Source organism: Babylonia areolata, chromosome 2 (genome assembly GCF_041734735.1).
Source record: "Babylonia areolata isolate BAREFJ2019XMU chromosome 2, ASM4173473v1, whole genome shotgun sequence".
In the NCBI taxonomy this organism is placed as follows: Eukaryota; Metazoa; Mollusca; class Gastropoda; order Neogastropoda; family Buccinidae; genus Babylonia; species Babylonia areolata.
Genome location: NC_134877.1, coordinates 27,772,733 through 27,800,232, shown reverse-complemented (window position 1 = coordinate 27,800,232; position 27,500 = coordinate 27,772,733). Strand labels below are relative to the sequence as shown.

The window sequence follows — 27,500 nt, the reverse complement described above, 5'->3', positions numbered from 1 at the left end:
ACAGCGCCACCCATTTTTTTTGTTTGTTTTTTTGTATTTTTTCCTGCGTGCAGTTTTTTAAAAATTGTTTTTCCTAGCGAAGTGGATTTTTCAACATAATTTTGCCAGGAACAACCCTTTTGTTGCCGTGGGTTCTTTTGCGTGTGTTAAGTGCATGCTGCACACGGGACCTCAGTTTCTCGTCTCATCCGCAAGACCAGACGCTCAGTTTCACTTTCCAGCCAAACTTGGGAGAAAGGACGGAAGCTGTATTCGAACCCACACCCTCACAGGCTCTCTGTACTGGCAGATGAGTGTCTTAACCGTTCTGCCACCTTCCTCCGTTTGCGTCAACTTAGCATTTTAAACAGTTCATCTTTTATGTCTTCATACCTAGTGATTGTGATTCTCATATACTGCTTATGTAACTTGCGCATAATACACACCAATACATTTCAGGAGATGATAAAAAATTAATAGTCTGTATCCTTTGTTGTCGCTGTCGCCAACACACCAATACATTTTTTGAAGATAATAAAGTATTTCTTATTCTGTGTTGTCTCAATCCCCTACCCACTTACACATTTCAGGGCATGAATTGATCTGTATTTTCTATGTTTGAGTCGCGCGCCCCCCCCTACCCCCCCCCCCACCCACCCCCCAAATTTCAGAAGAGAATAAGACAGTGTTGTGCATGTTGTGTTTGTGCAGTCGCCCCGTACTACGAGCTAGAACCCAAGAGCCAGTTGTTCGCTGTGGTGGGGGGCAGGGCCAAGTTCCGGTGCAAAGTTCAGGGCAAGCCCCGCCCCTTCCTGCTCTGGTACCATGACAACCAGCTGGTGAACGTCCACGACAACAAGAGGTGCAGTACTGGAACGTCTTTCGTCCCGTCTCTGTCTGTCTGTCTGTGATTCAGTTAGACTCTCTCTCTCTCTCTCTCTCTCTAGCTCTCTCTCTCTCTCTCTCTCTGTATATATATATATATATATATATATGTGTGTGTGTGTGTGTGTTTGTCTCTCTCTCTCTCTCTCTCTCTCTCTCTATATATATATATATATATATATATATGTGTGTGTGTGTGTGTGTGTGTGTGTGTGTGTGTGTGTGTGTGTGTGTGTGTATACAAATTATATACACACACGTGTATGTCTCTCTCTCTCTCTCTCTCTCTCTCTCTATATATATATATATATATATATATATATATATATTCTCTCTCTCTCTCTCTCTCTCTCTCTATATATATATATATATATATATATATGTGTGTGTGTGTGTGTGTTGTATGGGGGCGCCATGCCAGACTAGGTCAGGCACTTGGACGTCAGGTCCAGCGTTCACCAGTGATGAGGGTACAATGTCCCCCGTTTCGGCATGATGCTGTGTCCTTGAGAAAGGCACACTTTACTCCGATTTTCCTCTGTCCTCCTCCCTGCACCCAGGTGAGAATGACTTGTGTCGTAAGGGAAGGTTAGAAGAGGGGAAGGAGAGGGTTGGCCACCCCCTCCCCCACCCCCCTCCTCATCACTCCCCCCTTCCTGGACCGAACCCTTGACACAGTGGATATTAATGTTACTGCCCCCATGGACGTGAAAGGCTACAGGGTCCCAGTTTGTTTGATTAACCTTTGTATCTGTTGTAGCATATACCCAGTATCGTGTTCACGTTGTCATGAGAAGTTGTTGTTGTTGTTGTTGTTGTTGTTTTTATTGTTCTCCTTCTGCACCTTAGTCCCTTCTTCGTCAATCACGTCTTCTTCCATTGTTTTTTTTCTTTCTCTGGTGTGTATCTGTCTGTCTGTCTATCTATCTGTCTATCTATCTATCCATCTGTCTATCCGTCTATCTATCTATCTGTCTATCTATCTATCCATCTGTTGATCTGTCTATCTATCTATCTATCTGTCTATCTATCTATCTGTCTGTCTGCCTGTCTGTTTATCTATCTCTCTGTCTGTCTGTCTATCTATATCTGTCTATCTATCTATCTGTCTGTCTGTCTATATATCTATCTGTCTATATCTATCTATCTGTCTATCTATCTATCTATCTATCTATCTATCTATCTATCTATCTATCTGTATATTAAGTAGTGTGTGTGTGACTGTGACCGGTACTGGCTGACCCACAGGATCGGCATCACCAAGTACGCCCTGCAGATTGATCCAGTGCAGCAGGAGGACGCCGGTCAGTACAGCTGTCTGGCCTCCAACGACCTGGGCCACAAGTGGGTCAACTTCACCCTCATCGTCGACGGTGAGAATACCACCACCACCCCCCACCACCACCACCATCATCATCAGTAATCTGTTGTGTCTCTACGCTGTTTACAGTCTTTACAGTGTGAAGAAAAGGGAAGGAGAAGGAGGAGGAGATGGGAAGGAGAAGAGAAACACATTTACATACAACAGCGCTTTCACACCTCTCAAGTGCTTTACAATCACGCGTCAATCAGAAAAAAAAAAGCAAAAAGAACTCTGTTTCTCTCTCTCTCTCTCTCTCTCTCTCTCTCTCTCTCTCTCTCTCTCTCTCTCACGCAGACACATGCACACACGCGAGCACGCACGCACACACACACACGCGCGCGCACACACACACACACACACACACTCTCTCTCTCTCTCTCTCTCTCTCTCTGCCTCACTGATGACACTTCACAATCACACGCAGAAAGAGGAGGCGGAAACAGAAATAATTACACTTCCCTTTGAGTTGCCGCTCTGAAAGGAAGAAAAAAAAAACCCCGACTGCTTTTAACGTTTTTAACACAGCACTCTTCTTTGGGCGAATGTTATCCAGTTTTTGAAAGCATTTTGTACAGTGCATAATCATTTTCTTCTGTAAAGCTTTATAAATGTGGAATGTGGTAAAAAAAAAAAAAACCCCATAGTATTCGGTTTGTGTTGAATATACATGCAGCGTGTGATTATGTTCTTGTGCACAGGATATTAAAAATTATGGAACGCTATGTAAACGGGATGAGTTAGTATTCGGTTGTTGAGATCATTCTATACTGATTCTGTTTTGCACAGTCTATTGAGAATTGTGGAACACTTTGCAAACAGAATAGGTTAACCGGTTCTTGAAAACATCATGTTCAGTACGTAATTATTCTTTGTACACATTATTTAGAAATACGGGATTCTTTGCAGAGTGGGTAATCCGGTTGTTTTGTTTTTTTTAAACATTCCGCACGGTATGTAACTTATGCTCTTCTCTATAGCTGAAGAACTTTGGAATGTGTTGAAAACAGAATATGCTGTTCGGTTGTTGAAAGCATTGTATATAGCTCATGATAGACCGCTGGTAAGTTCCGCGGCCATGTTGGATCTTGCACATGCGCATTTAACTTTTACTTGAAATCGCGAGCATGCCAAAGGCAATCTTGACATGTTTAGGCAAAAACAGCAAACATGTGCTGTCCTCCATTTCTTTAGTTGATAGCCTCCAGTCCTACAACAAAACTCTACAGTGAAGTGCCGTCGTGTGCAGAATAAAAAACCCCCAAAAAACAACAACCCAAAAACAAAAAGACACAACAAAATAAGAAGCAAAATGCCGAAAAACGAAATCTGCTGTTTCGCACTTTCTGCCCCACTCGATGGCCTTTGTCGCTCGCAGTTTCTGAGAGCCAATCACCTTCGAGAGTACAGATCATGTGACGCGCCTCTATAAGTCATAATTATAAGCTCAGAACTCTCCGGCGGTCTGTTATGTGGTGAAAACTATTAAGATTCATGGATGTTTTACAAACAGAATAGGTTATCCAGTCTTTGAAAACTGTTTGAATAGTATGTATAGCACGACCTTATGTTCTGTAAAGCTTATGGAATGCTTTGCGAATATGGTGGAACAAAAAGAAATGTAGCTGATGCCCTGGCGTTTTGAAAATAATAATTATTTTATTTTATTTAAAGAATATATTTTCATTTATTTTTTCTTTTCGTTTACAGATGACGTCTTCACGTACGATGACGGCAGTCAAGGTGAAAACAGTAACCAAGACACAGGTCAGTTTGTCTCTCTTTACCCCCCCCCCCTCTCTCTGTTTCTTTGTCTGTCTGTCTGTCTCCCTCTCTCTCTTTCCGCCCTCCCCCAACCCCCACCGGATCCCCCCCCCTCCCTCTCTCTCTTTCGTTGGTTCACTACTCTTTTACCCTTTTAATTTTTTTTTTCCTGTTTTTCTCCCTCTTTCTGTTTGGGTTGTTGCTGAGGGTGGGTGGATGAAAACAAACAACCAAACAATACGCATGCTTAAACTGTCTGTCTCTCTGTCTCTCAGTCTTTTTGTTTATTTCTCTCCGCGCGTTCATGTGTTTCAAAAAAAAAAAAAAAAAAAAAAAAAAAAGGAAAATGAAAAGAAAAACAAACAAGAAACCAAACCAAACACACAAAACGTAAGCCTAGAAATGTGACGGTCACTGATATCGCACACGCCTTTAGCTTGGTTCAGGAAACTGGTTTAGTTGGTATTCTCCTCTCTGTCTTAGTCCTCCTCCTCCTCCTCCCTCCTCCCTTCCCCCTCCCCGTCACCCGCCCCTCCCCATCATCCACAACCCACTTTTTTTCAGTTGATAGGTGGGGGGGGAAGGAGGGGGTGGGGGATTAATGGAAATTTCACCATTTCAGTTTGAAGCGAAGAGGTTAAAAACAATCATAAAGAAACAACCACCCCCCCTCCCCCCCAACCCCCCAAATAAAAGCAAAAAAAAACACCGACTGGAACAAACGGAAACCTCACCAGACATTCCAATTTGAAGCCCCCGCACCTCCCCCCCTCCCCCCTCTGTCCTCCCTGTCCTTCCCCCTTTACCCCCCCCCCTCCCCTCTACCCCCCTCTGTCCTCCCTGTCCCTCCCCCTTTACCCCCCCCCTCCCCTCTACCCCCCTCTGTCCTCCCTGTCCCTCCCCCTTTACCCCCCGCCCCTCCCCTCTACCCCCCTCTGTCCTCCCTGTCCCTCCCCCTTTACCCCCCCCCCCTCCCCTCTACCCCCCTCTGTCCTCATACCCACATTTTGGCGAGGTTGGTGGTGATGGTTGGGGGCTGGAATGTTTGTGTGTGTGTGTGTGTGTGTGTGCGCGCGCGCGCGCGCGTGTGCGTGTCTGTGTGTGTGCGTGCGTGTCTCTGTGTGTGTACGTTTGTGTGTAGGTGGTACGTGTGTGTGTGTGCGTGCGCGCACCCGCGTGTGTGTGTGTGTGTGTGTGTGAAGTCGGTGAAGGTCATGCATCGCAGCTGAAGACAGGTGAGTGAGTACTTCAGACAGACAGACACAGCGGAGATGATCCAGGCAGCAAGTCACAGACCAGACCTCGTTGGGAGAGAGGATGTGTGTTTGTGTGTGTGTGTGTGTGTGTGTGTGTGTGAGTGATGGAGGGGTCCATGAACCTGTCCCGGTACACAGATCAAGCAGCAGGGCACAGACCGCTGCCGCTAGCTGGCTGATGGAACAGTTTAATTCCTCCTCGCGGCCCTGTATTGGATCCAGGGACCAGGCAGTGCAGGACAGGGCAGGGCAGGGCAGGGCAGGGCAGGGCAGGGCAGGGCAGGGTAGTGCAGGGCAGGGCAGGGCAGGACAGGGCAGGGCAGGGCAGGGCAGGGCCAACTCCCCGCGGTGTGCTGCCTGATGTTTCATTACGAACAGCTTGCAGGGGGTTCGGTTCCACCCAGCCCGCCACATTCGTGCAGCGAGAAAGGAAAGTTGAAAATGTTGATGATGAGAGCGCTCAGCCTTGACTGTAGTGTGTCTGTGTGTGTGTGTGTGTGTGTGTGTGTGTGTGTGGGTCAAGGGGTGTGATGAGTGGACAGGGGGATGGGAGGTGACAGCAGTGATCCCCCCCACCCCCGCCTCCGTCATCACCAGCTCCCATCCCCACCCCCACCCCTCCACCCTCTCACAGCGTCCACACAGCCAGGGGGTGCCGCCAGAAAGACTGACAGCAGCCAGCAAGGAATGGTCTGGTGCTGTACTGTACTGTACCTGCTTCAGCACTTTCCTGCCCGACAAAATGGACCTCGGCAGTTCCATGTGAACTGTACATGCCCCTCGCCCTCCAACACCTCCCCCCCCCACCCTCTTGCCCCTCCCCCTCGCTTCCTTCCCCTGTCCCAGACATGGAGCTCAGTGGTCCCAGAGGAGGCGCCGTGGCGGAATCAGTCAGGCGTTGGCCCTGTGAACCAGCGTTCAGCAGTGATCAGGGTTCGAGGCTCCCCCGTTAAGACGTCGTGTTGTGTCCTTGGGAATTTGCTTTTTACTCCGATTTTCCTCCTGATTGTGAGTGGGTGGGTGCCATGGGTGGGTGCCTTGTTTCTGTTGGAATGAGACAACGGGGGTACAAACGGAAGCGGGTTCACATCATCACATTCACATGCATGCTTCGTTTTGAATTCAAAGAACTGAAAACCACCACCACAACAACGTTAAATGACTGTAGATGGAAGGCTAGAGAAATATAGACGGAAGGAGGGGGGTTGGATGGAGGAGCTGGTTTGAAAAGAGGTAGATAGAGGTATCACCGCCGTCTTTGAGCGAGGTCACATGACGTGGAGGCCCCCGTCTGCAGACTGATTGATTGATGGTGAGGTCACGCCGTGCCGAGAAAGTAGAATCTGTGGAAGTTGTGGCATCCGGGGAAGGAGCATTGTGGAGATTTCTGATCCACACATTCCGGGGGAGAGTGGCTCCCTGTCTCTCTGTCAGGGGGTGAAGGAAAACAGGAACCATCCGCCCACCATCAACACGTCATCACGTTGTTTTCTTCATTTTCCTCAAAAGTGGGATTTTGTTTTTCTTTCTTTTTGCCAGGAAAAGAAAGAAAGAAAAAAAGAAAAAAAAAACCAGGAGAAGGGTTTTCTAAAAGCTGTTAAGGGAGCCGGGCTTTGATCTTTCCGTTCCACGTCTTTAACCCCTAATTTCTCCTCGGGCTTCTCCCGAGAGGGCCAAGCTCTTGGGCGTCCCGCTGTGACGTCATTTTCCGTGTCAGCAGGAGCAAGACTCACAGCTCCCGTCTGCCTCTCTCTCGCCCTCTTCCTTCCTTCCTCCCTGCCTGTCTGTCTGTCTGTCTCCAACTCATTCTTTTCTCCACCCCTCTTCCTCTCTGTTTCTCTGTCTGTCTGTCCGTCTGTCTGTATTCTCTGACTGACTGACTCTCTCTCTCTCTCTCTCTCTCTCTCTCTCTCTTTAACTCATTCTTTTCTCCACCCCTCTTCCTCCCTGTTTGTCTGTCTGCCTGTGTGTCTCTGTCTCTCTCTGTCTGTCTGTCTCTCTCGAACTCATTATTCTTTTCTCCACCCCTCTTCCTCCCTGTTTCTCTGTCTGTCTGTCTGTCTGTCTCTATGTCCTCTCTCCATCTCCTCCATTTCTTTTCTCTACCCTCTTCCTCTCTCTCTCTCCCTTTCTCTTCTCTCCCCTCTCTCCCCTCTCTCTCTCCCCTCCCCTCATCTCTCTCTCCCTCTCTCCGCTCCCCTCTCTCTCTCCCCTCCCCCCTCTCTCTCTCCTCTCTCTCCCCTCTCTCTCTCCATCTCCTCCAACTCATTTACTCTTTTCTCCACCCACTTCCTCCCTCCACCCCGCTCTCTCTCTCTCTCTCTCCCCCTCTCCCCCCCTCTCTGTCTGTCTGTCTGTGTCTCTGTCTTGTCTGTTTCTGTCTTTCTCTCTGTGTCTCTATCCATCTCCTCACAACTATTTACTCATTTCTCCACCCCGATCTCTCTCTCCCCCCCCCCCCCCCACTCTCTCTCTCTCCCCTCCCCCCTCCCTCTCCCCTCTCTTCATCTCTCTCCCTCTCCCCGTCTCCTCCAACTCATTACTTTCTTCTCTACTCCCTCCCCCCCCCCCTCTCTCTCTCTCTCTCTGTCTCTTGTCTCCCCGCTTCCTCTTCACCTATTTCCTCCTCCCCCCTCCCCCTCCATTCCCGACCCCCTTCTTCCACCAGATCGTCTTCGACGGCTGGGAAGGTGCAGGGATGCCAGCAGTGATAGTTTGCAGTGTGTTGTCACGTGTTGTACTCTCCGTGTGGTGAGATACTGGGACATTGAATACCAGTGTGTTGTCACGTGTTGTACTCTCCGTGTGGTGAGATACTGGGACATTGAATACCAGTGTGTTGTCACGTGTTGTGCTCTCCGTGTGGTGAGATACTGGGACATTGAATAACAGTGTGTTGTCACGTATTGTACTCTCCGTGTGGTGAGATACTGGGACATTGAATAACAGTGTGTTGTCACGTGTTGTACTCTCCGTGTGGTGAGATACTGGGACATTGAATAACAGTGTGTTGTCACGTGTTGTACTCCCCGTGGTGAGATACTGGGACATTGAATAACAGTGTGTTGTCACGTGTTGTACTCTCCGTGTGGTGAGATATTGGGACATTGAATAACAGTGTGTTGTCACGTGTTGTACTCTCCGTGGTGAGATACTGGGACATTGAATAACAGTGTGTTGTCACGTGTTGTACTCTCCGTGTGGTGAGATACCGGGACATTGAATAACAGTGTGTTGTCACGTGTTGTACTCTCCGTGTGGTGAGGTACTGGGACTGAATAAGAGTGTGTTGTCACGTGTTGTACTCCCCGTGTGGTGAGATACTGGGACATTGAATAACAGTGTGTTGTCACGTGTTGTACTCTCCGTGTGGTGAGATACTGGGACATTGAATAACAGTGTGTTGTCACGTGTTGTACTCCGTGTGGTGAGATACTGGGACATTGAATAACAGTGTTGTGACGTGTTGTACTCCCCGTGGTGAGATACTGGGACATTGAATAACAGTGTGTTGTCACGTGTTGTACTCTCCGTGTGGTGAGATACTGGGACATTGAATAACAGTGTGTTGTCACGTGTTGTACTCTCCGTGTGGTGAGATACTGGGACATTGAATAACAGTGTGTTGTCACGTGTTGTACTCCCCGTGGTGAGATACTGGGACATTTACTGAGCGGAAATTTTGGCCCCCCACACACCCCCCCTCCCGCCATCCTCCACCACACCTCAAGTGATGGTCTGGGTGCTAGTCCTTTGGGTGATACGATAAACCGGGGTCCCATGTGCAGCATGCGCCAAGTGCACGTAAGGAAGCCCACGGCAACGACAGGGATGTCACTGAGAAGGTTCTGCAGAAAACTCCACTTTGATGGTCAAGTCAAATGATGCTCTTGCAGACATGGGGGGGAATAAAAAGGGGTAGCGCTGTACTGTGCCGACGCGCTCTGACTGGGGAGAGCATCCCTGTTTCTCATTGCGAAATTCGTTGTGACAAATAGTAATCCATACAATACAATACAATAAATACAGTACAATGCAATACAATGCAATAACATCTATTTGTGGGTAAGAATAACGCCACACAGCGAGGCAGTGTATCAGAACGATGATATCAACACAGTTATCCTCTCCCCCGTGTTGGCGGAAAATGCCAAAAAAAAAAAAGTGTTCCGCCCATCCCACCCGCTTTCACACCCCTCCCCTACCTACCTCCACCCCCAAGCCAGGATGGGTACAGTGTTTTCGGAATTCGGCGTGCCTGATTGGAGCATGTGGGTGGGTGGGGGGTTGGGGTGGAAGAGGGGGTGGGGGGTGTAAGGGGATGGGGCTACCTAGGTGAGCATGCTTCTGATGACAGCTTGCTATTGCTCCAGTAATGATGCACACTCTGACTCAACGTGTCATCACTGTTGCACCGAAGACTGTTGTCCCCCTTCCCCCCCCGCCCCACCTGATCCCCTGTGTGTGTGTGTGTGTGTGTGTGTGTGTACCTGCTCCCTCCCTCCGTCCCTTTTTCTCTCTCTCCCTCTTTCTCTCTCTCTCTGTCACCCCTCCCTCCCTCTCAACCTGTCTTTCCCGAAATGTGTTCTCTCTGCCTCTGTCTTTCTCTCTTTGTGTCTTTGTCTCTCTGTGTCTCTCCCACACTCTCTCTCTCTCGCTCTCTCTCTCTCGACCTCTCTCATCACTCTGCTGTTTCTCACAATGCAGGAAAGAAAAGGAAAGATGTTCGCTGACTCAGTCCTCCGTTTCCTCTCATCCTCTCCCTCCCATTCTTCTCCCTCACCCTACCTCAGGCTGGCGCGCGCAAACCGACCCTACCTCAGGCACGTGCAAACCGACCCTACCTCAGGTACGTGCAGACCGACCCTACCTCACGTACGTGCAAACCGACCCTACCTCAGGCACGTGCAAACCGACCCTACCTCAGTCTGACACGTACAAACCGACCCTACCACAGGCTGACACGTGCAAACCGACCCAACCACAGGCTGACACGTGCAAACCGACCCTACCTCGGGCTGGCACGTGCAAGCCGACCCTACCTCAGGCAAGTGCAAACCGACCCTACCTCAGGCACGTGCAAACCGACCCTTCCTCAGGCACGTGCAAACCGTCCCTACGTCAGGCTGGCACGTGCAAACCGACCCTACCACAGGCACGTGCAAACCGACCCTACCTTAGACACATGCAAACCCACCCATCCTCAGACACGTGCAAACCGACCCTTCCTCAGACACGTGCAAACCGACCCTACCACAGGCTGGCACGTGCAAACCGACCCTCCTTCACACAGCGAGGGAGGGAGGGAGGATTGGAGCTATCACCCAGTGGGGGGGGGGGATGGGGGTGGTGAATTGGCTGGGTAGTAGTCTAGTAATTCTGTGAGAAAAAGTGGCCGAACCTCAAAATAATTGCAAGAAAACGTTTTTTTGGCTCTACGTGTTCAGAATTTTTCGCTCTATCACCCGTAAAAAATCGAAGATAATCGAACGTCAGATACGATCAGGAAAATTAAATAAAGAAAAATAAATAGGCTGAGATGGAAGAAAAAGCACACCATACTTTTTTGCTGCCGCAGCTTGTCATTCGCGCCTTGTCAAGTCGGGCTCTGCGGGCAGGCCTGGTTCCTCCCCGCGCTTTCTCACTCCGTGCAGTGAAACCTGTTTCGTACTTCCCTGACCGTAGTGAATGTTTTACGTTGATTTGTTAGCAATTAGTGATTCCGGAATAATAAAACTTACTTATAACTGTCAATTGAATCAGTTACTGAACTGTTATAACAGTTATCTTGTTCCTAATTTGCATCTAGACAGACAACACGAAAGTGGCGTTGAAGAAAGGTTCACATGTTGCCTTCGCAAAATGTGGTGTTGAAGTATGGTGAACCATGCGCTTAAAAAAATATTTTACTGAAGAAATTACAATATTCAACTTTCTTAAGTAATTGTATGTAAAACTGAAACGGACGGTCATCAAGGCACTTGTGTGATCTGAAGTGACGAGAAGCCATTGTCTGGGTTCTAAAAACATTGATTTATTTTGTTTCTTTGTTTGTTTTTCTATTTATGTATCTATCAATTTACTTATTCATCTATTTGTTTTATTTTTTGTTTGTTAGTTACACATTTATCATTCAGTTTATTTTTGTTTATTCATTTATTTATCTAATTATGAACTGTCTTGTTTGTTTCATTTTATCTATTATTATTATTATCTTCTGTCGTGGGGGTATTTCAAACACGTGACTGTGTGTGTGTGTGTGTGTGTGTGTGTGTGTGTGTGTGTGTGTGTGTGTGTGTGTGTGTGTGTGTGTAAGAAAGAGAGAGAGCGAGAGAGAGAGAGAGAGAGGCAAAACATTATTTTGAATTTGAAAGCAAAATATCACCAAATGTGGATATGCGCACACTCACACACATGCGCGCGCAATATGTGTCATTCATGTAGATGTTTTGTCCACTGTGACCTGGAAACGTAGAATTCATACATGAGATGTCTGTTATAATGGATTCATTTATGTCAGATTTATATATATATATAAATCCAATTAATATAATCCTATGTTTGATCGTGACCTGGTCTCCATTTGACCTTAAGCTGGTCCTCTTTTCAGCAGTAATAAGTACAGTATCAAAAGAAATCAAACCATACAAGAACAACATCGATCCTGACAGTCTGTGCAAATTGTTAACGTGAAAGGCAATGTATAAGCAGAGCGACTTATTCACACAAAGCTGTCTTTATGCGTCTTAAGGTTGCATTTTAAAAATATTCACTTACATTTTGCAGACATCCTTCACCAATAAGTACAGATGCAAGTCTGGAAGAAGAAAAAACCCCACACATATTGCGATTATTTTGGGATTAGACCACTTTTTATCATAGAATTACTGGACTAATTCATAATAATGTCCATCCTCACAAAGGCTTCCCTCTCAGTGTTGTTCTTCAGCGGTTGTCACCTGTGCTGAGTTCGAATAATGTATTCCATGACACTCTCCACATGCTGGCGAGCAGTCAAAACCTTGTTTTTCTGCAGGTACACCTTTTTGTCACAGTCACACTCACAATCACAGCGGATAATGCACAGAAGCTTGGGAGGAGCAGGAGGCAAGTCTGCTGTGCAAGGCGGCACCATCTGGTTGTCAACAATCTTCCAGCCCCATTGTCCCGGCACAAGTGTGTCATTTCCAGTCCACTGTTGGACTTGCAGATATGTCTTCAAACTGTGGTATTTGGTAGCAGAGGACGTTGTTGGCAGAGAGTGAACTTGTATGAATGTTGTCCCAGACGCTACCTTTGAACAGAACATCATGTATCTAATCTTGTCAAGGGTGGACGCTGTCTTCCAATCATACAAAGACAAGAGCATCTGCTCAGCAGCAGCAACAGTCTCATCTTTCTCTAAGTTCTTCAGGAATGTCTCTGCCAGTTCACAAAGTCGTTCTGAGCTCAGAAATTTCTGGAAACCTGTCCGTTTGCCAGTTCCAAAAGCTCGGGACGTTGTGTTACAACCTATGGCTGCATGGATGACGGGCAAGATATGACATAAGCTGCTAAGAGAACTCTGAAACTGCTTGATGTTCCAGCACCTGAACGGCTTTCTGCTTTTCTTGAGAAAGACTTCCTCTGAATCACTATTGAAATGGCAGACCAAAAGGACTAAAAGATCTGTGTCATCGTCAACAACCACTGTCTCTTTGCCTTTTGCACTTTCCTGAACTTCAGCAACAATCATGCAGTAAGCATCTCCTTCAGAACAGAAAGTCACGCATCCGTTGTTCCGCAGCTTACAAGAAAGCAAGTCAATAAAACGTTGCTTGTTTTTTATGATTGGCCAGAAACAGGTCTTTCCCGATATGCAGGGTCATGTCTGGTGTAAACTGAACCTCAGTGGACGACTTTCCCTCAGTTCTGCACATATATGTGACGTCTTTTGTGCTTGGGCCACTCGTATAGCCATTACAGGCTTCTTGTATTTCTGTCGCACATGTCTGACGTAAGTTTCAATGATGGAAATGTAAGTTGAGCCACGAGACCAGGGATATTTTTGAGAAGTGCCTCTCCATGCAGAACAAACGCACGTCACCAAGAACGGCACTCTCTGGCATGGGTTTGGAAACTCTCTTCCAGATCCCATCAGCAAGAATGGCTTTATTTCCTTGACGAAGAAAAATAGAAGACTTAGAAAGAGATGATGGGTGACTCGACAGCTCATATCTGAACACCTCACTCTTGTCCTCGTATTTACTGCCTGCGGCTGAAACCAGGCGCTGAAACAGAAGTTGAGGATCGATAGCCACCACTTCTGCGTCGATCTTGACAGTGTTTATGGAGGCCATCTTAACAGCCTGTTCTGACCTAAAGGTGTATTCCGTAGCTTTGTGGCCTTCCATCTTCTTCAAGATTTTATTTCCCACTAGGTTTGCCTTGTGTGCATCCACCTTGGTGTTTGCAACCATACCTGTGGCTGTATTCTTCAAAACAGGACCAGCAATGAAGGGATCTCTCTCTTCCAGGAGAGCAAGGATGACCATCATGTCGTGACCATCCTGCCTCTTTCTGGCAATGCTGATGTCTTTGTGCTGTTCACTTGAAAAAGACAACCCGGTGATGTTCTGAACTGACGTATTGATGTCAGCACATGTGGGCATTGATAGAAGCCATGCTGCACGTTGGGATTCTGACATTCCACGATCACGTGTCATCCCCCCTGTTGATTTGATGCTTCTCATCAACACTTGCTGAATAAAAGATCGACAGAAAAACCAGCCAAGTAGCGATCACTTCTGTGGAAAATATGATGACCTTGAAATTTGTTGTACACGTCAGGGTTGGTTTGTTCAAGTTGCACCATATCTTGTAGGTACAGCTGGATTGACTTTGTGTACAGACTGTGACCAGCTGAAGCAAGAAAAGGTATCATCTCCTGCAACGTACGCAGGTGAAGATGCCAGTTTCCCGTCCTCTCTGCCTTCAGAAAACATCGTAAAATATCTATGAGATGATTGTATTGCAACCACGAGGCAGCTGTGGGGTGTTGTTTTAGCTCCTCCTTCTTTGCATCCAACTTGTCAGAAATTGTGGAGATAAGATGCGTGTTTGCCTCAAGGTCATGAGCTACAAGTTTGCCCTCCATGAGAGAAATTATACAAAGCCAGTCCGTGATCAAGATCTTCATCTAACATTGGTTCGGTAAAGTCCGTGTGATCAGTAGCATTTGATTTGAAAGTGTCAATTGAATTTTGAAGTTCATTTTGAACTTGTTGATCCACTTGTTCCAAATGAAGGTGTTCTGGAACAAGATCTAGGTTCTGTGTAGTTGGCAGCTTGACTCCACATGTTTTAGCAGTCACGAGTGCGTTTAAGCAAAGAGTCCACTAAAATGTCCCCTTCCTGCTCGTGTCACTGCTTTTCCTTGCGTCATGTGCATGACAGTGTTTGGAGAGAAGGGCAATTCCAGAACCTTTAACCTCTTGCAACCCACTGCCCTCCATCAACCGTCCAATGCAGCCTCAGAAGCTCATTTCAGCATGGAAAGCACCAAGGCGCAGCACCATCGACTTCATATAACTGGCAGGAGGCTCATTAGCAAGATGTCCTTGGCTTTCCACCAGAGTGGTTGATCCAGAGTCAGGACAGGTGTTGAGTTGTGTCGTGTGGCCTGTTTTGTGATGAAATGTATGGTAGAGTAGAGACAGGCCATGTCACTTGGACTGAGGTCGATTATGGGCAGGAAGCCAGAGATGCCACAGTGACTGCCCATGTGAACAGCTTGCATCATACCTGACCAACCAGGCCTCTCTCTCTTCTGTTGCAACGTTCTGTTTATACACAGATATGCATCGTGCGTTAAAATCACACTGACTAGCTTTTCTGTACGCTATCAGTTGAAATTTGTTTGTTTTCTGGCATATACATTTATGTAATACCTTGTTTTTCTGATTGCCTTTCCTCAAGTTCTTTTTTTCATAAAATTGGGGTAGTACGTAAGAAAAGTCTTCTTGTGCTTGTTCTTTTCCTTCAGTAAACAAGATTCCTTCTGTTAGTTCTCTCTCTCTCTCTCTCTCTCTCTCTCTCTCTCTCTCTCTCTCTCTCTCTTTCTCTCTCTCTCTCTCTCTCTCTCTCTTCTTTCTCTTCTTCTTCTTCTTCTTCTTCTCAATTCCGTCCCTCTCCTTCCTAAACCCTCCCTCGCCCTTCTGCCTTTCTAGCACGCGCGCGCGCGCACCCACACACACACACACACGCACACACACACATACACACACACGCACACACACACACACACACACACACACACACACACACACACACAATTTCACAGTCAGTAGTTAAATGGAGATAAACAACAACCAAACAAAAAAAACACAAAACAAACAAACAAAAGAAAACAATAAAAGCTAAGCCTTGAAGACAGTGCTTAAGGAAATAAACAAACGAATCCATATGAAATAAACACTGATGGGAACGAAAGCCCACAAACTTACTATAAAAAATGTTATTATCACCTTTGCAGCCCTTTTCCAATAGCACAGAAAATGTTTTGTCAACACTGAATGGGTGTTTGCAAACCACACATGTGTCTTGATATTAGTCCATTTCCATTTTGCAAAGAAATCTCAAAAAAAAAAAAAAAAAAAATCTTTAGATTTTCAGCGAAAGAAACTTTATTAAGCGCATGGTTTACCATACTCTGACTTCACACACGCGAACACGGGCGAACCTGTCTACCCCTATGCCACTGCCATGCAGTCTGTGCCAGCACACTTTAAGATCATGATAACCGTGATTATATTTTAGTAACAGTCTAATTTGACTGTTGTAAGTACACTTGCTTTCTCGGAAACATTACTTAACAATGAAGTATTGTAAAATCATGTATGATATTCAGTACGCTCAACAGAGAAGCATAAGATACAGTGGTAGGCAGGTTCCGCTGCGCGGACGAAATGCCGGAGAAGCGTAGTACTTAACAGGCCCATCCCCGTTGTGGCATCCTTGACAAGGTGTCAGTGACGTGACCCAGTTGAGAGTTTCAGACTCAAATATGGTGTTCCGTTCGCGCCATCTCCTTGTGTTTATTTTTCTTTATTTAATTTTCCTGCTCTTATCTGACATTCGATTTTCTTCGATTTTTTACAGGTGATAGTGTGAAAAATTCTGAATACATAGAGCCAAAAAAACCTTTTCTTGCAATTTTTTTGAGGTATTTTCGTAATTTTCTTAGACTATAGGGGTAAGGGAGAAAGTGGCGTGGGGCGGCGGGAAAGAGTGGGTGCAGTGAGAGAGAGAGAGAGAGAGAGAGAGTGATTGTTGAAGATTGTTGGCGGCGTGGTTGCTGAAGACGTCATGTTCAGCAGACTGATTGGTGACGACGTGACTGAGAGGCAGCGTGAAGGGCGGGTGTGGATCAGCTGTGGCAAAGAGAGTTATAAACTATAAAGGCAGTGTGTGGCTGTACTGCTGTGTGCTGTGTGGTGGAGTCAGCTGTGACAAAGAGAGTTATAAACTATAAAGGCTGTGTGTGGCTGTACTGCTGTGTGCTGTGTGGTGGAGTCAGCTGTGGCAAAGAGAGTTCTAAACTATAAAGGCTGTGTGTGGCTGTACTGCTGTGTGCTGTGTGGTGGAGTCAGCTGTGGAAAAGAGATTAATGGCTGTGTGTGGCTGTACTGCTATGTGGTGGAGTCAGCTGTGACAAAGAGAGTTGTAATAATAATAATGGTATTTATATAGCGCTTAATTTTGTGCAGAGACAAATCAAAGCGCTTTCGCACCAGTCATTCACACGCATGCATAACTCTAAAACTGTAGAAACTAAAGACAAGGAAGAGGCAGGCAAGGGAGGCTGTCTTGGGAAGAGGTGGGTTTTAAGGCCCAGACTTGAAAGGGCTGAGTGTGGAGACTTGACGAAGCGAAAGAGGAAGTTCATTCCAATTGCAAGGTCCAGAGACAGAGAAAGAACGGCGGCCAACAGTGGAGTGTTTGAATCTGGGTATGCGTAAACAGAGTGGATCCGAAGCCGATCGTAGAGAGCGAGATGGAGTGTACAAACTGTAAAGGCTGTGTGTGGCTGTGGCTGTGTCCTGTGGTGGGAGAGCGGTGCTGGGGAAATGAGGGTTTGACTCTGCTTGGCTGCCACGCTGCTTCATCTGTTATCTCCTTTCTCCCTTTGTGGGTGATCGCTGTGCCCGTCTCTCTCTCTCTCTCTCTGTCTCTGTCTCTCTCTGTCTCTGTCGCTCTCTCTCTCTCTCTCTCTGTCGCTCTGTCTGTCTGTCGCTGTCTCTCTCTCTCTGTCGCTGTCTCTCTCTGTCTCTCTCTCTGTCTCTCTCTCTGTCCCTCTCTCTATCTCCCCCTCCTCCTTCTCTCTCTCCCTTTCCCCTTCTCTCTCTCTCCAACCCCCAACCATCAATCAATGCATCCGTTCCATCTCTTCCCTTCCTGTCTTTAATTCGCCTTTTATCTCTTCCACTGCCCCTCCCCCCCCCCCCCCGGCCCCCTTCAGCGCCCCCAGCCCCACTTCTCTCCCTCCCTCTCTCTCTCTCTCCCTCTCTCTTCGAGTTGCTACACATTGTGCATGTGAACCTGGTGCATTTTGGTGAATTCTGTTTTGTTGTCCAAATTCAGATAACCCTTCGGCTGATTGCATACAAACTCCTCTCCCCAAACTCCGTGTGTGTGTATAATCATTATGTTTACGTGTCCATGGCCAAACGCAATAAACTTTCTCTCTTTCTGTCTTTCAATCTCTGTCTGTCTGTCTTTTTCTCTCTTACTCTTCAGTCTCTCTCGCTCCTCTTCCTGAGAGAGAGAGAGAGAGAGAGAGCGGAAGCACATTGATGCTCACTCCCACGCACCCCACCGAAAGTGAAGGTGTTTAAATGACAGAGTTAACTACCCAGAAGCCCTTTCACGATCACGTGGACCCATCGGATGAAAGTCTACCGTGGGGGTGAGGATATTTATGGAGAGGGTGGGTGCTTTAACAGCTGGCTTGATTCCCGTGACGTGGAGTGAAGTCTTTAGGATTTCCCATGGGCACACACACACGTGTGGGAGTGAGCTTTGGCGTGAAGGAGATGGGCCCAAGAAAGGGCACGCCACCTCCACTCCGGGGGTAAATGGACCGTGAAGTGGATCGGGGCCTGTAGATCATGGTTATGCCACAAAGTCAGCATCTGACAGCCAGGGAGAGACAGAGAGAGAGAGAGAGAGAGAGCAAAGCGAGGGTGTTGTTTATTCATTGAACCTGCAGACAGACCAAAGTCACACCTTCGCTACCAGAAGACACAGGCGGTTGTGTGTGGTTGCTCCTGACTGGGGTTATTGTGGGGTGGGTGGGGGAAGAGCTGTGACGAAACCAGAGTGGACAGGTGACCTTTACGGTGCTGTGCCTGTGGGGAGGAGGAGGAGCAAAAGAAGAAGAAGATGGAGGAGGACGAGGAGAAGAAGAAGAAGAAAGAGAAGATGATGGAGAAGGAGGAGGAGGAGAAGAAGAAGAAGAAAAAGGAGGAGGAGAAGAAGAAGAAGAAAGAGAAGATGATGGAGGAGGAGGAGAAGAAGGAGGAGGAGAAGAAGAAGAAAGAGAAGATGATGGAGGAGGAGGAGGAGAAGAAGAAAGAGAAGAAGATGGAGGAGGAGAAGAAGAAGAAGAAAAAGGAGGAAGATGATGGAGGAGGAGGAGAAGAAGAAGAAGCAGAAGAAGAAAAGGGAGGAGGAGGAGAAAAAGAAGGAAGAGGATGGAGGAGGACGAGTAGAAGAAGAAGAAGGAGAAGAAGAATGATAAGAGGAAGAAGAACAAGAGGAGGAGGATGAAGAAGAAGAATGAAAAGAGGAAGAGGAAGAAGACGGTGTTGGATTGGAAATGACAGAACAATGGAGCAAATTGAGAACAGATGTATGTAGCTGTACTGAAGGCCTGGAGGACAGTGTGCGGTTTGCATGATGGTGGGAAGTCTGTGTTCGTCTGTGGACCTGACCTTGGTGTGTGTGTGTGTGTGTGTGCGTGCGCTTACGGTTTGTGTGTGTGTGTGTGTGTGTGTGTGTGTGTGTGTTGTACTGTGTGTGAGTTGGGGGGTGGGGGTGGGGTTGACGCTGAGGAGAGAGAGAATGCAATATGGGCTCATCCAAACTGACACAGGTTCATGTGCAATATCAGTATCAGTATCAGTATCAGTAGCTCAAGGAAGCGTCACTGCGTTCGGTCAAATCCATATACGCTACACCACATCTGCCAAGCAGATGCCTGACCAGCAGCGTGCAAGTGCACACACACACACACACACACACACATATATATATATATATATATAGAGAGAGAGAGAGAGAGAGAGAGAGAGAGAATTCCACCTTTCGCTTGTTCAGTACACAAACATATAATACGCAAGAGCACACACACACACACACACACACACACACACACACACACACACACACACACACACACACACGTACCCCTCTCCTCTCCCCCCCACACAAACACAAACACACACACACACACATTATATACACACGCGCGCTCCATGTATACCATAACAAATGTCGGATATCAGTGCTTGTTGTTATGATGCAAAAACCCTTGTGTGTTTGTGTTGAGTCGCCCCCGCCCCCTCCCCCTCCCCTCCCCCTACCCCTACCCCTCCCCTACCCCTCTCCCTTTCCTTCCCCCCACCCACGTTTCTTTCGCCATCCTCGTTCCTCCTCCACTCCCTCAACTCCTTCACAAACAAACACGCCTTTCCTTTTCTGTCTGCTTCCCTCTGCTGATGCCCCCCAGACCCCCCCCCCCCCACACACACACACACACACACTCCCCCCTCCCTCTCCAACCCTCTGTCTCCGCCTCCCTTTCCCTCTTTCTTCTTTCGCGTGCTCGTGAGCTTGTGTGTGTGTGTGTGTGTGTGTGTGTGTGTGTGTGTGTGTGTGTGTGTGTGTGTGTGTGTGCTGCGTTAGAAGCTATTAGTCGTAAACCAATCCAGATTTCGACAGAAGACGCTCCCGCTTTACTTTGCTCAGTGGACGCAAGGAGGAGGAGGAGCAGTGAAGGCCATCGACCTCAGTTAAATGGTTCCCATTCAGCTCAGTGGTCAAGGCGCTCTGTAGTGCACGGTTCTCTGACGGCCAGTTTGATGCTGTCACCCCATCGTCTGTCGATATGTCTCCAGGTCTCTTGTCTCCTGCTGTTTACCGTCCAGTTCACACCCTGGGGCTCTCCAATGAATTCCAGAGTGATCGTTTCTTTTTTTTTTTTTCTTTTTTTTTCTTTTTTTTTTTTTTTATAGTTGGCAATCCTTCTTCCCACGTCCCCCCCCCCCTTCTCCAACTCTTTAACCACCCCCCACCCCCCTGTTTTATTTTATTTTGTTTTATTTTTATCCCGTGTCTCCCTTCATTCAACTCTCTGTGTGTGTTTCCACTCCCCTCTTGTCACGTGACCCCCAGCTGTAAGTGGGTGATGATGGCGGAGAGAAGTGGCGGTGGTGGGAGGGGGTGGGTGGGTGGATATGTAAGTGTGTGTGTGTGGGGGGGGGAGGGAGGGGGGTGTTGCAGAGGGGCGGAGCGGGCAGGGAATGAGGCGTGAAATAAGAAAATCAGTAACAGTAGGGCCTGGTTCCACGGAACACCCATACCATGCCTGAAGAAGAAGACGGCATCAGGTCCCGGTGTGGGCTGCCTCTTGAAGGGGCTGGGGAGTGGGCAGAGGGGGGGGGGGGGGTAAGGGAGCGGGGGGGGGGGTGGGTGTGGGGGGGGGATACGGGATGGGGAACACATCGGAACTGTCATTTCCCGTCAGGGTTTGTTTGTTCGTTTTGGGGGTTTTTGGGTTGTTTTTTTTTAGGGGGTGGGGGGTGGTTTTTGTTGGTGTCTTGTCTTGACAGGTGGAGCGGGAAGCGCAGTGAGGAAGTGAACTGTTATGTGTCCGCCTTTCTCTTCTGGCCTCTCGGTCTGTCTGTCTGCCTGTCTCTGTCTGCCTCTCTGTCTCTGTCTGTCTCTCTGTCTCTGTCTGTCTCTCTCTGTGTCTACCTATATCTATCTGTGTACTTGTCTCTCTGTCTCTTTGTTTGTCTCTCTCTCTCTCTCTGTAGATCTGTCCCTCTGTCTATGTGTTTGTCGTGTGGAGGAAAGACACAGTGGACACCCCGCTGTCTACAGAAATCTATGTTTATAATACATGTCTATGGGTTTGTCTACAGAGATCTATGTTTACAATACATGTCTATGGGTTTGTCGTGTGCTGTTGTTGTTTTTGCTGTTGTTTGGCTGTTGTTGTTTTTGCTGTTGTTGTTTTTACGTGGTTGAGATAATTGTCCATCATCTTGTACGTTTCGCATTTCAACTTCACATTCAATGCGGTCACCGCTGATAGCAAATGAAATGAAACCACGCTGTGAACAGACTCCAGTCTAAACAAGGCTTCTACAGGTGTGACGTGCCTTTCCTTGGTTGTCAGTATGTGGGGTGGATTATGAATATAATGAGGACGGTGTCGCACACACACACACACACACACACACACACACACACACACACACACACACACACAGAGATTTAATCCCCTTAGAGCAGGTAGGACGCGGGGTGGTGAGGGGGATTAACGTTAACGAACAGACGAGGGAAGGGGAGAAATAGGAAAGTGTACTACAAGGCAGGAATCCCATTTGATGGACTGGACTTTGGGACGACGGGGTGAGGGTTGGAGTTAGGTGTGTGGGGAGGGGGGGGGGCGACCCACTGCCAGGTAAGGGACTTAGGGAGGGAAGTGGCTGTTGTTTTGTGTGTGTGTGTCGTGGTGCTGCCAGTTCAGGCTGGTAATAACTCACTGGGAGCAGAGAACTAGGGGGGTTCGGATTATTGGTCCTGGGGGTTTGGATTTACTGGTCTTGTGATATTGTGGGATATGGTCCTGTCTGTCAAAATAATGACGTCAGTGTCATGATTATACTCCTTCCTTCGTCGTCATGTCCTTGCACTCGGCACTTTCAGGTCTGGCATCGTTAAAACCGTCCTTCCAAAGTAGCTCTCCGCCACACCCACTCTATCCACTCTACAGTTTCTAGACATTTTTATTTGAATATGGTCTTTTTTTTTTTTTATTCTGAGGTTTTCCAGCCTTCTCTTTTCAGTATTGTCTTTGAGCCATCTAACCAGATTCGCTGCCGACACTCGTGCGTTGGGACTCCATAGGCACATGCCCGTCCACACCAGACACCCCTGCGTTGGGACTCCATAGGCACATGCCCGTCCACACCAGACACCCCTGTGTTGGGACTCCATAGGCACATGCCCGTTCACACCAGACACCCCTGTGTTGGGACTCCATAGGCACATGCCCGTCCACACCAAACGACAAGGAGAAGTGCATAGAAGTCATTGACTGACACAGCGGACTGCTAAGATGCTGCTTCAGTTTCAGTTTCAGTTTCAGTAGCTCAAGGAGGCGTCACTGCGTTCGGACAAATCCATATACGCTACACCACATCTGCCAAGCAGATGCCTGACCAGCAGCGTAACCCAACGCGTTTAGTCAGGCCTTGAGAAAAAAAAGAGAAAAAAAAGGGGTGAATAAATAATAGATAAATACATTAAAAAAATTACTACTACCACTACCTATAAGGCACAAAAACTTGATAAGATGCTGCTGCTGCTGATGATAATGATAATTATTGTTATGATGATGATTATGATGATGATTAATCATAATCATTATAATTTTCATTTTAATTGCTAGTATCCTCCTCATCATCATTCATCATCACAGTCACCACTACCCTCACCATCACCCTCTGTGTGTGTGTGTGTGTGTGTGTGTGTGTGTTGCAGGTCAGGAGGGTCCCCCACGGTGGTCAAGCCACATGGAGATCAAGTCCAAGACGCGGGTGGTCAACTCGTACGTGGACCTGAAGTGTCCTGCCTGGGGCACCCCCACCCCCACCATCACCTGGCTCAAGGACGGCCAGCCCTTCGTCACCAGCAAGATGAAGAACGTCAGTGGTGTCTGTGCTCTGTGTGGTCTGATTGGTTTGTGTGTTGGCTGTGTCGTGTGTGTGTGTGTGTGTGTGTGTGTGTGTGTGTCTTTGTACAGACTGTGTGTGGCTGTGGGTGGAAGGGGTTGTGTGTGCGTGTCTTGTCTGTCTCATTACTTCTGTTTGTCTGTCTGTTAGTCTGTGTGTGTGTTTTTGTCTGTCTGTTAGTCTCTGTCTGTCTGTCTCGGTGTGTGTGTGTATGTGTGAGAGAGAGAGAGAGAGAGAGAGAGAGAGAGAGAGAGAGCGTGTTCGTGTGTGTATTTCATTGTCCTTCATAATCTCTCTATCTGTCTGTGTTAACTTCCTCTCTCCTAATTCATTCGCTGTTTCGCACACGCACGCACGCACGCACGCACGCACGCCCACGCGTACACGATCACGATCACGAATTTTACCCCAGTTCATAAGCTGGCACATGCACTGTGTTTGTTCATAGTCTCAATGTTTGTTTTCGAACTGAAGAAAGTGAAATGGGGGAGGAGGAGGAGGTGCCGATGGGTCAGAAGAGGTGGGGGGGTGGGTGGGAGGGGTGAAGGAAGTCCCAGATTGAAGAACTGTTGCTGGAGGCTCTGTAGAAAGGTGTGTGTGAAGGGGGTGGGGGGTGGCGGGGAGCCCATATAGTGGCCCGACTCCCGAAAACTGTGCTGTTTGGAGGGGGGTTGGGGGGGGGGGGGCGGAAATGGGTCATGACATTTCACGACAGCTCGTCATCAGTGCCGTGATTGTGACTGTCACACACCTCCCCCCCCCCCCATTCCATCTCCCCCCTCTCCCCGCCCCCCACCACACACCCCTCCCTCCTGTCACTCTGGGAAAGTTCTCAGTGTTTCATTGACAACTTCCTCTGTGTCTCAGTCTGGCGATGTGACTGTCTCTTTGTCTCTCTTTCTCTCCCTGTCACACACACACACACACACACACACACACACAGTCAGTGCCTGTCTCTGTCAGCGTGCGTATGTGTGTGCCTGTGCGCGCGCGTGTGTGTGTGTGTGTGTGTGTGTATGTGCACAAGTGCGCATCAGTGTTGGAAAATACCGGGTGGAGAAGATTATGGATAGGAGAGTGACAAGCAGGAGAGACGGTCAGAGGGAAGTGGGTGATATTTTCATTGAGAGACATTGAGGGAGAGAGAGGAGGGATGAATGGAGAGAGAGAGAGGGGGAGGTAGAGGGAGGGAGGGAGAGAGAAAGGGAGGGAGTGATTGAGGGAGAGAGGGAGGGAGGGAGAAAGAGACAGGGAGAAAGGGAGAGAGATGGAGGCAGGGAGAGAGAAAGGGAGGGAGAGACAGGTGGGTGAAGGTTTTTTTTTTTTTTTTTGTCTTTTTTGTTGGGGGAGGGATAGGTGGGGGGGGGGGGGTTAGAGAGAGGGAGGGGGAACAGAGAGAGGGAGGGGGAACAGAGAGAGGGAGGGGGAACAGAGACTGACCTTAACAAAACAGCTTCGTCACCTCCACCGTAGTGACGACCGACGAGACATGTCAGATGGAAGCGCTCAGCAATTGAACTTCTGGCTGACTACACCACATCCCTCCCTGCCCCCCCCCCCCATCCACCCGTCCCCCCGGGTTTTAAATGGCACCTCCTGTCAGCCCGCTGAGGATTTGGGGGTGGGTGGTTGGGGCGCGGGGGGTGGGGTGGGGGTCAGTGGTTTTTACAGGGTTCACATAAAGTTACGGACCTTTTGGGAACTTGTACTTTTTTTTTTTTCTTGGGGTCATGGTGAAACCATGCTAACTGTTCGGCACACAGCGGTTTGTGCAGCCAGTGTAGTGTGCATGTTTCTTTCATAGACACACGCACACACACACACATACACGCACGCACGCACGCACGCGCGCACACACACACACACACACACACACACACACACACACACACACACACACACAGAGTCCAAAACAGTGCAATGCAAACCAAGGCAAGAGAAAGTTAGTTTCATGTACCCACCGGTGGCATCCAAATATTGCACACAGGGGTGTCATCTGGTTATACCTGTTCCTGATTCCCCTGTCACTGAATAGGTCATTCCGGACTCGCCTCTTCCAATTTTGCCTACGTGCTCAGTTGCTCCGTGTGTGTGTGTGTGTGCGTGCGTGCGTGTGTGCGTGTGTGTGTGCGTGTGTGTGTGTGTGCAGTTCAACATCAAGGGCTGGAAGCTGACCATTGGCGACCTGCTGCCAGACGATGACGGGGACTACACGTGTGTGTTGACCAATCCCCATGGGTCCATCAACTGGACCTACTCCGTGGAGGTCATGCGTAAGTCCTGCCTCTGGTCATCTCTGCTGTGCTGTGCTGCGTTGTATTTTACTGCACTGTATTGTACTGTCAGTAGTCAGGCATAGCCCTTGCTGCTGGTACCATGTAGCCCAGTACTACCTGCCGCATGTGAAGTCTCCCAACGACGGACCAGGCGGAGGGGGAGGAAACTTTTCCCAACGGCTGTGAAGGTGGAAGAGGATGACTAAAGGGCAGGGGGAGCTCTTATCCTTGGCTGGAAGATCCTCCTAGGAGACGGAACTCTGAAGAAAAATCCTCTGTCTGCCGAAGCCGTTCTACACGTGGCAGTATCTGCACCTGTGGGACTGTGAGCGTCGGTAGACGAGAGAGTGGGGAAGGGACTGCACAACTCCTCTTCACAAAAAAAAAGTTAATGTGCTGGTCAGGCACTAGTGGCATAGAGACGTTTGAAAACAAGAGAGCGCTGGCCATTAGAGAAAAGCGTGAGCGAAGGAAGCAGGGCTCAACTTCTGGAGACGTTTTCCCTTTCCTGTGGGAAGTGCTGCGGATCCAGAATCGGCCTCTTCTCCCATATGAGGACACACACCGACAGATAAGCCTGCCTGCCTGCTCATCCGTCGGTCCGACGGGAGACTTCATCATTGTATTGTGTTTCTTTTCTTTTCTTTTTTTTTATCAGTTAAATGCATTTGTTTTAATATCAGATAGATTGTTTACAGGATTTTGCTAGGGTGATTTTTGTTGTTGTTGTCTTGTGTTCTCTGACGTGCGCTGAGTGAACTTTTCACATTGGGACATCAGTTTGTAACGTGTGCTCTGCTCTCGGTTCTGCTTCAGGGTCCATCTCTCATTCTTTCCAGTCCGTACCCACCCCCACTTCTATCCTCTGTGTGTGTGTGTGTGTGTGTGTGTGTGTGTGTGTGAGAGAGAGAGAGAGAGAGAGAGAGAGAACAGCACAACGTTCATCAGAGAGAAATGATGCTGATTATGACCATTGGTGTGTGTATGTATGTGCGTGTGCACGCGTGTTGTGACCCCGGGACCACAGAGCGCCTGTCGCACAAGCCGATCATTGACGGGCCCAAGAACCAGACTGTGGCCGTGGGGGACACCGCCACCCTGCGGTGTGAGATCGTGCTGAGCGACCTTCACCCCCACATCCAGTGGCTCAAGCACTACCAGGTGAACGGCTCCTACCTCTCCGAGGACAAAGAGCCCTACATCACCGTCATTCAGGTACATATGTCAATGACTGTTCATGTGTGTGTGTGTGTGTGCGTATATATGATTATGTGTATGTAGAAATGTTAATATGTACATACATACATACATTATATATACATATATATATATATATATATAGAGAGAGAGAGAGAGAGAGAGCACATACCTCGATGTGTCGTGTGTCGGTATGCGTGTGCGTGTGCGCGCGTTGTGTGTGCGTGCATGTGTGTGCTTGTTAATACGATGCGTGTATGTGCGTATGTGCTTGTGTTCTTTAGTGTGTGTTGCGTGTGTGTGTTCTTTACTGTGGTGTGTATGTGTGTGTGTGTGCGCGCGCGCGCTTTAGTATGTGGTGTGTGTGTGCGTGTGCTTTAGTGTGTGGTGTGTTTGTGTGTTCTTTACTGTGTGGTGTGTGTGTGTTCTTTAGATTGTGTTTGGTGTGTGTGTGTGTGTGTGTGTGTGTGTGTGTGCCCAGCCTATGGTTTATCTAAAACACTTGTTGTCCATGTCTGTTTTTTTTTGGATGTAGACTTTACAGGGAAAGAAGGTAACATTGGTGGTGTTTGTCCTCCCCACTCAGCACGTCAATGTTGTGACTCGTGTTAGACAGAGCCGATCAGTGATTGGTTGTTACCATCGTAACCGTAGTATGACGTAACCATTGGCTGTCGTCATTGTCATGATGACGAAAGCACAAGAGCGGATTGATTGATTGATTGCTTGTCTTGTGTCCAGGGATTGTGGTTCATGAACAAAGAATGATTGCTGTTGT

General features: G+C 48.1%; 1 protein-coding gene across 2 annotated transcripts in view; it reads left to right on the top strand.

Moving 5' to 3' along the window:
* Positions 1 to 27,500, top strand: part of LOC143299983 (fibroblast growth factor receptor 2-like) — a 130,197-nt gene that overhangs the window by 66,528 nt on the left and 36,169 nt on the right. The window contains exons 3-9 of one of the 2 annotated variants that reach the window (XM_076613542.1): positions 691 to 841; positions 2,113 to 2,237; positions 3,935 to 3,991; positions 23,059 to 23,222; positions 25,399 to 25,522; positions 26,553 to 26,740; positions 27,258 to 27,275. In XM_076613542.1, the coding sequence (XP_076469657.1) occupies positions 691 to 841; positions 2,113 to 2,237; positions 3,935 to 3,991; positions 23,059 to 23,222; positions 25,399 to 25,522; positions 26,553 to 26,740; positions 27,258 to 27,275 (827 nt within the window). The remainder of the gene's footprint in view (positions 1 to 690; positions 842 to 2,112; positions 2,238 to 3,934; positions 3,992 to 23,058; positions 23,223 to 25,398; positions 25,523 to 26,552; positions 26,741 to 27,257; positions 27,276 to 27,500) is intronic. The other variant, XM_076613549.1, reaches the window with a different exon arrangement.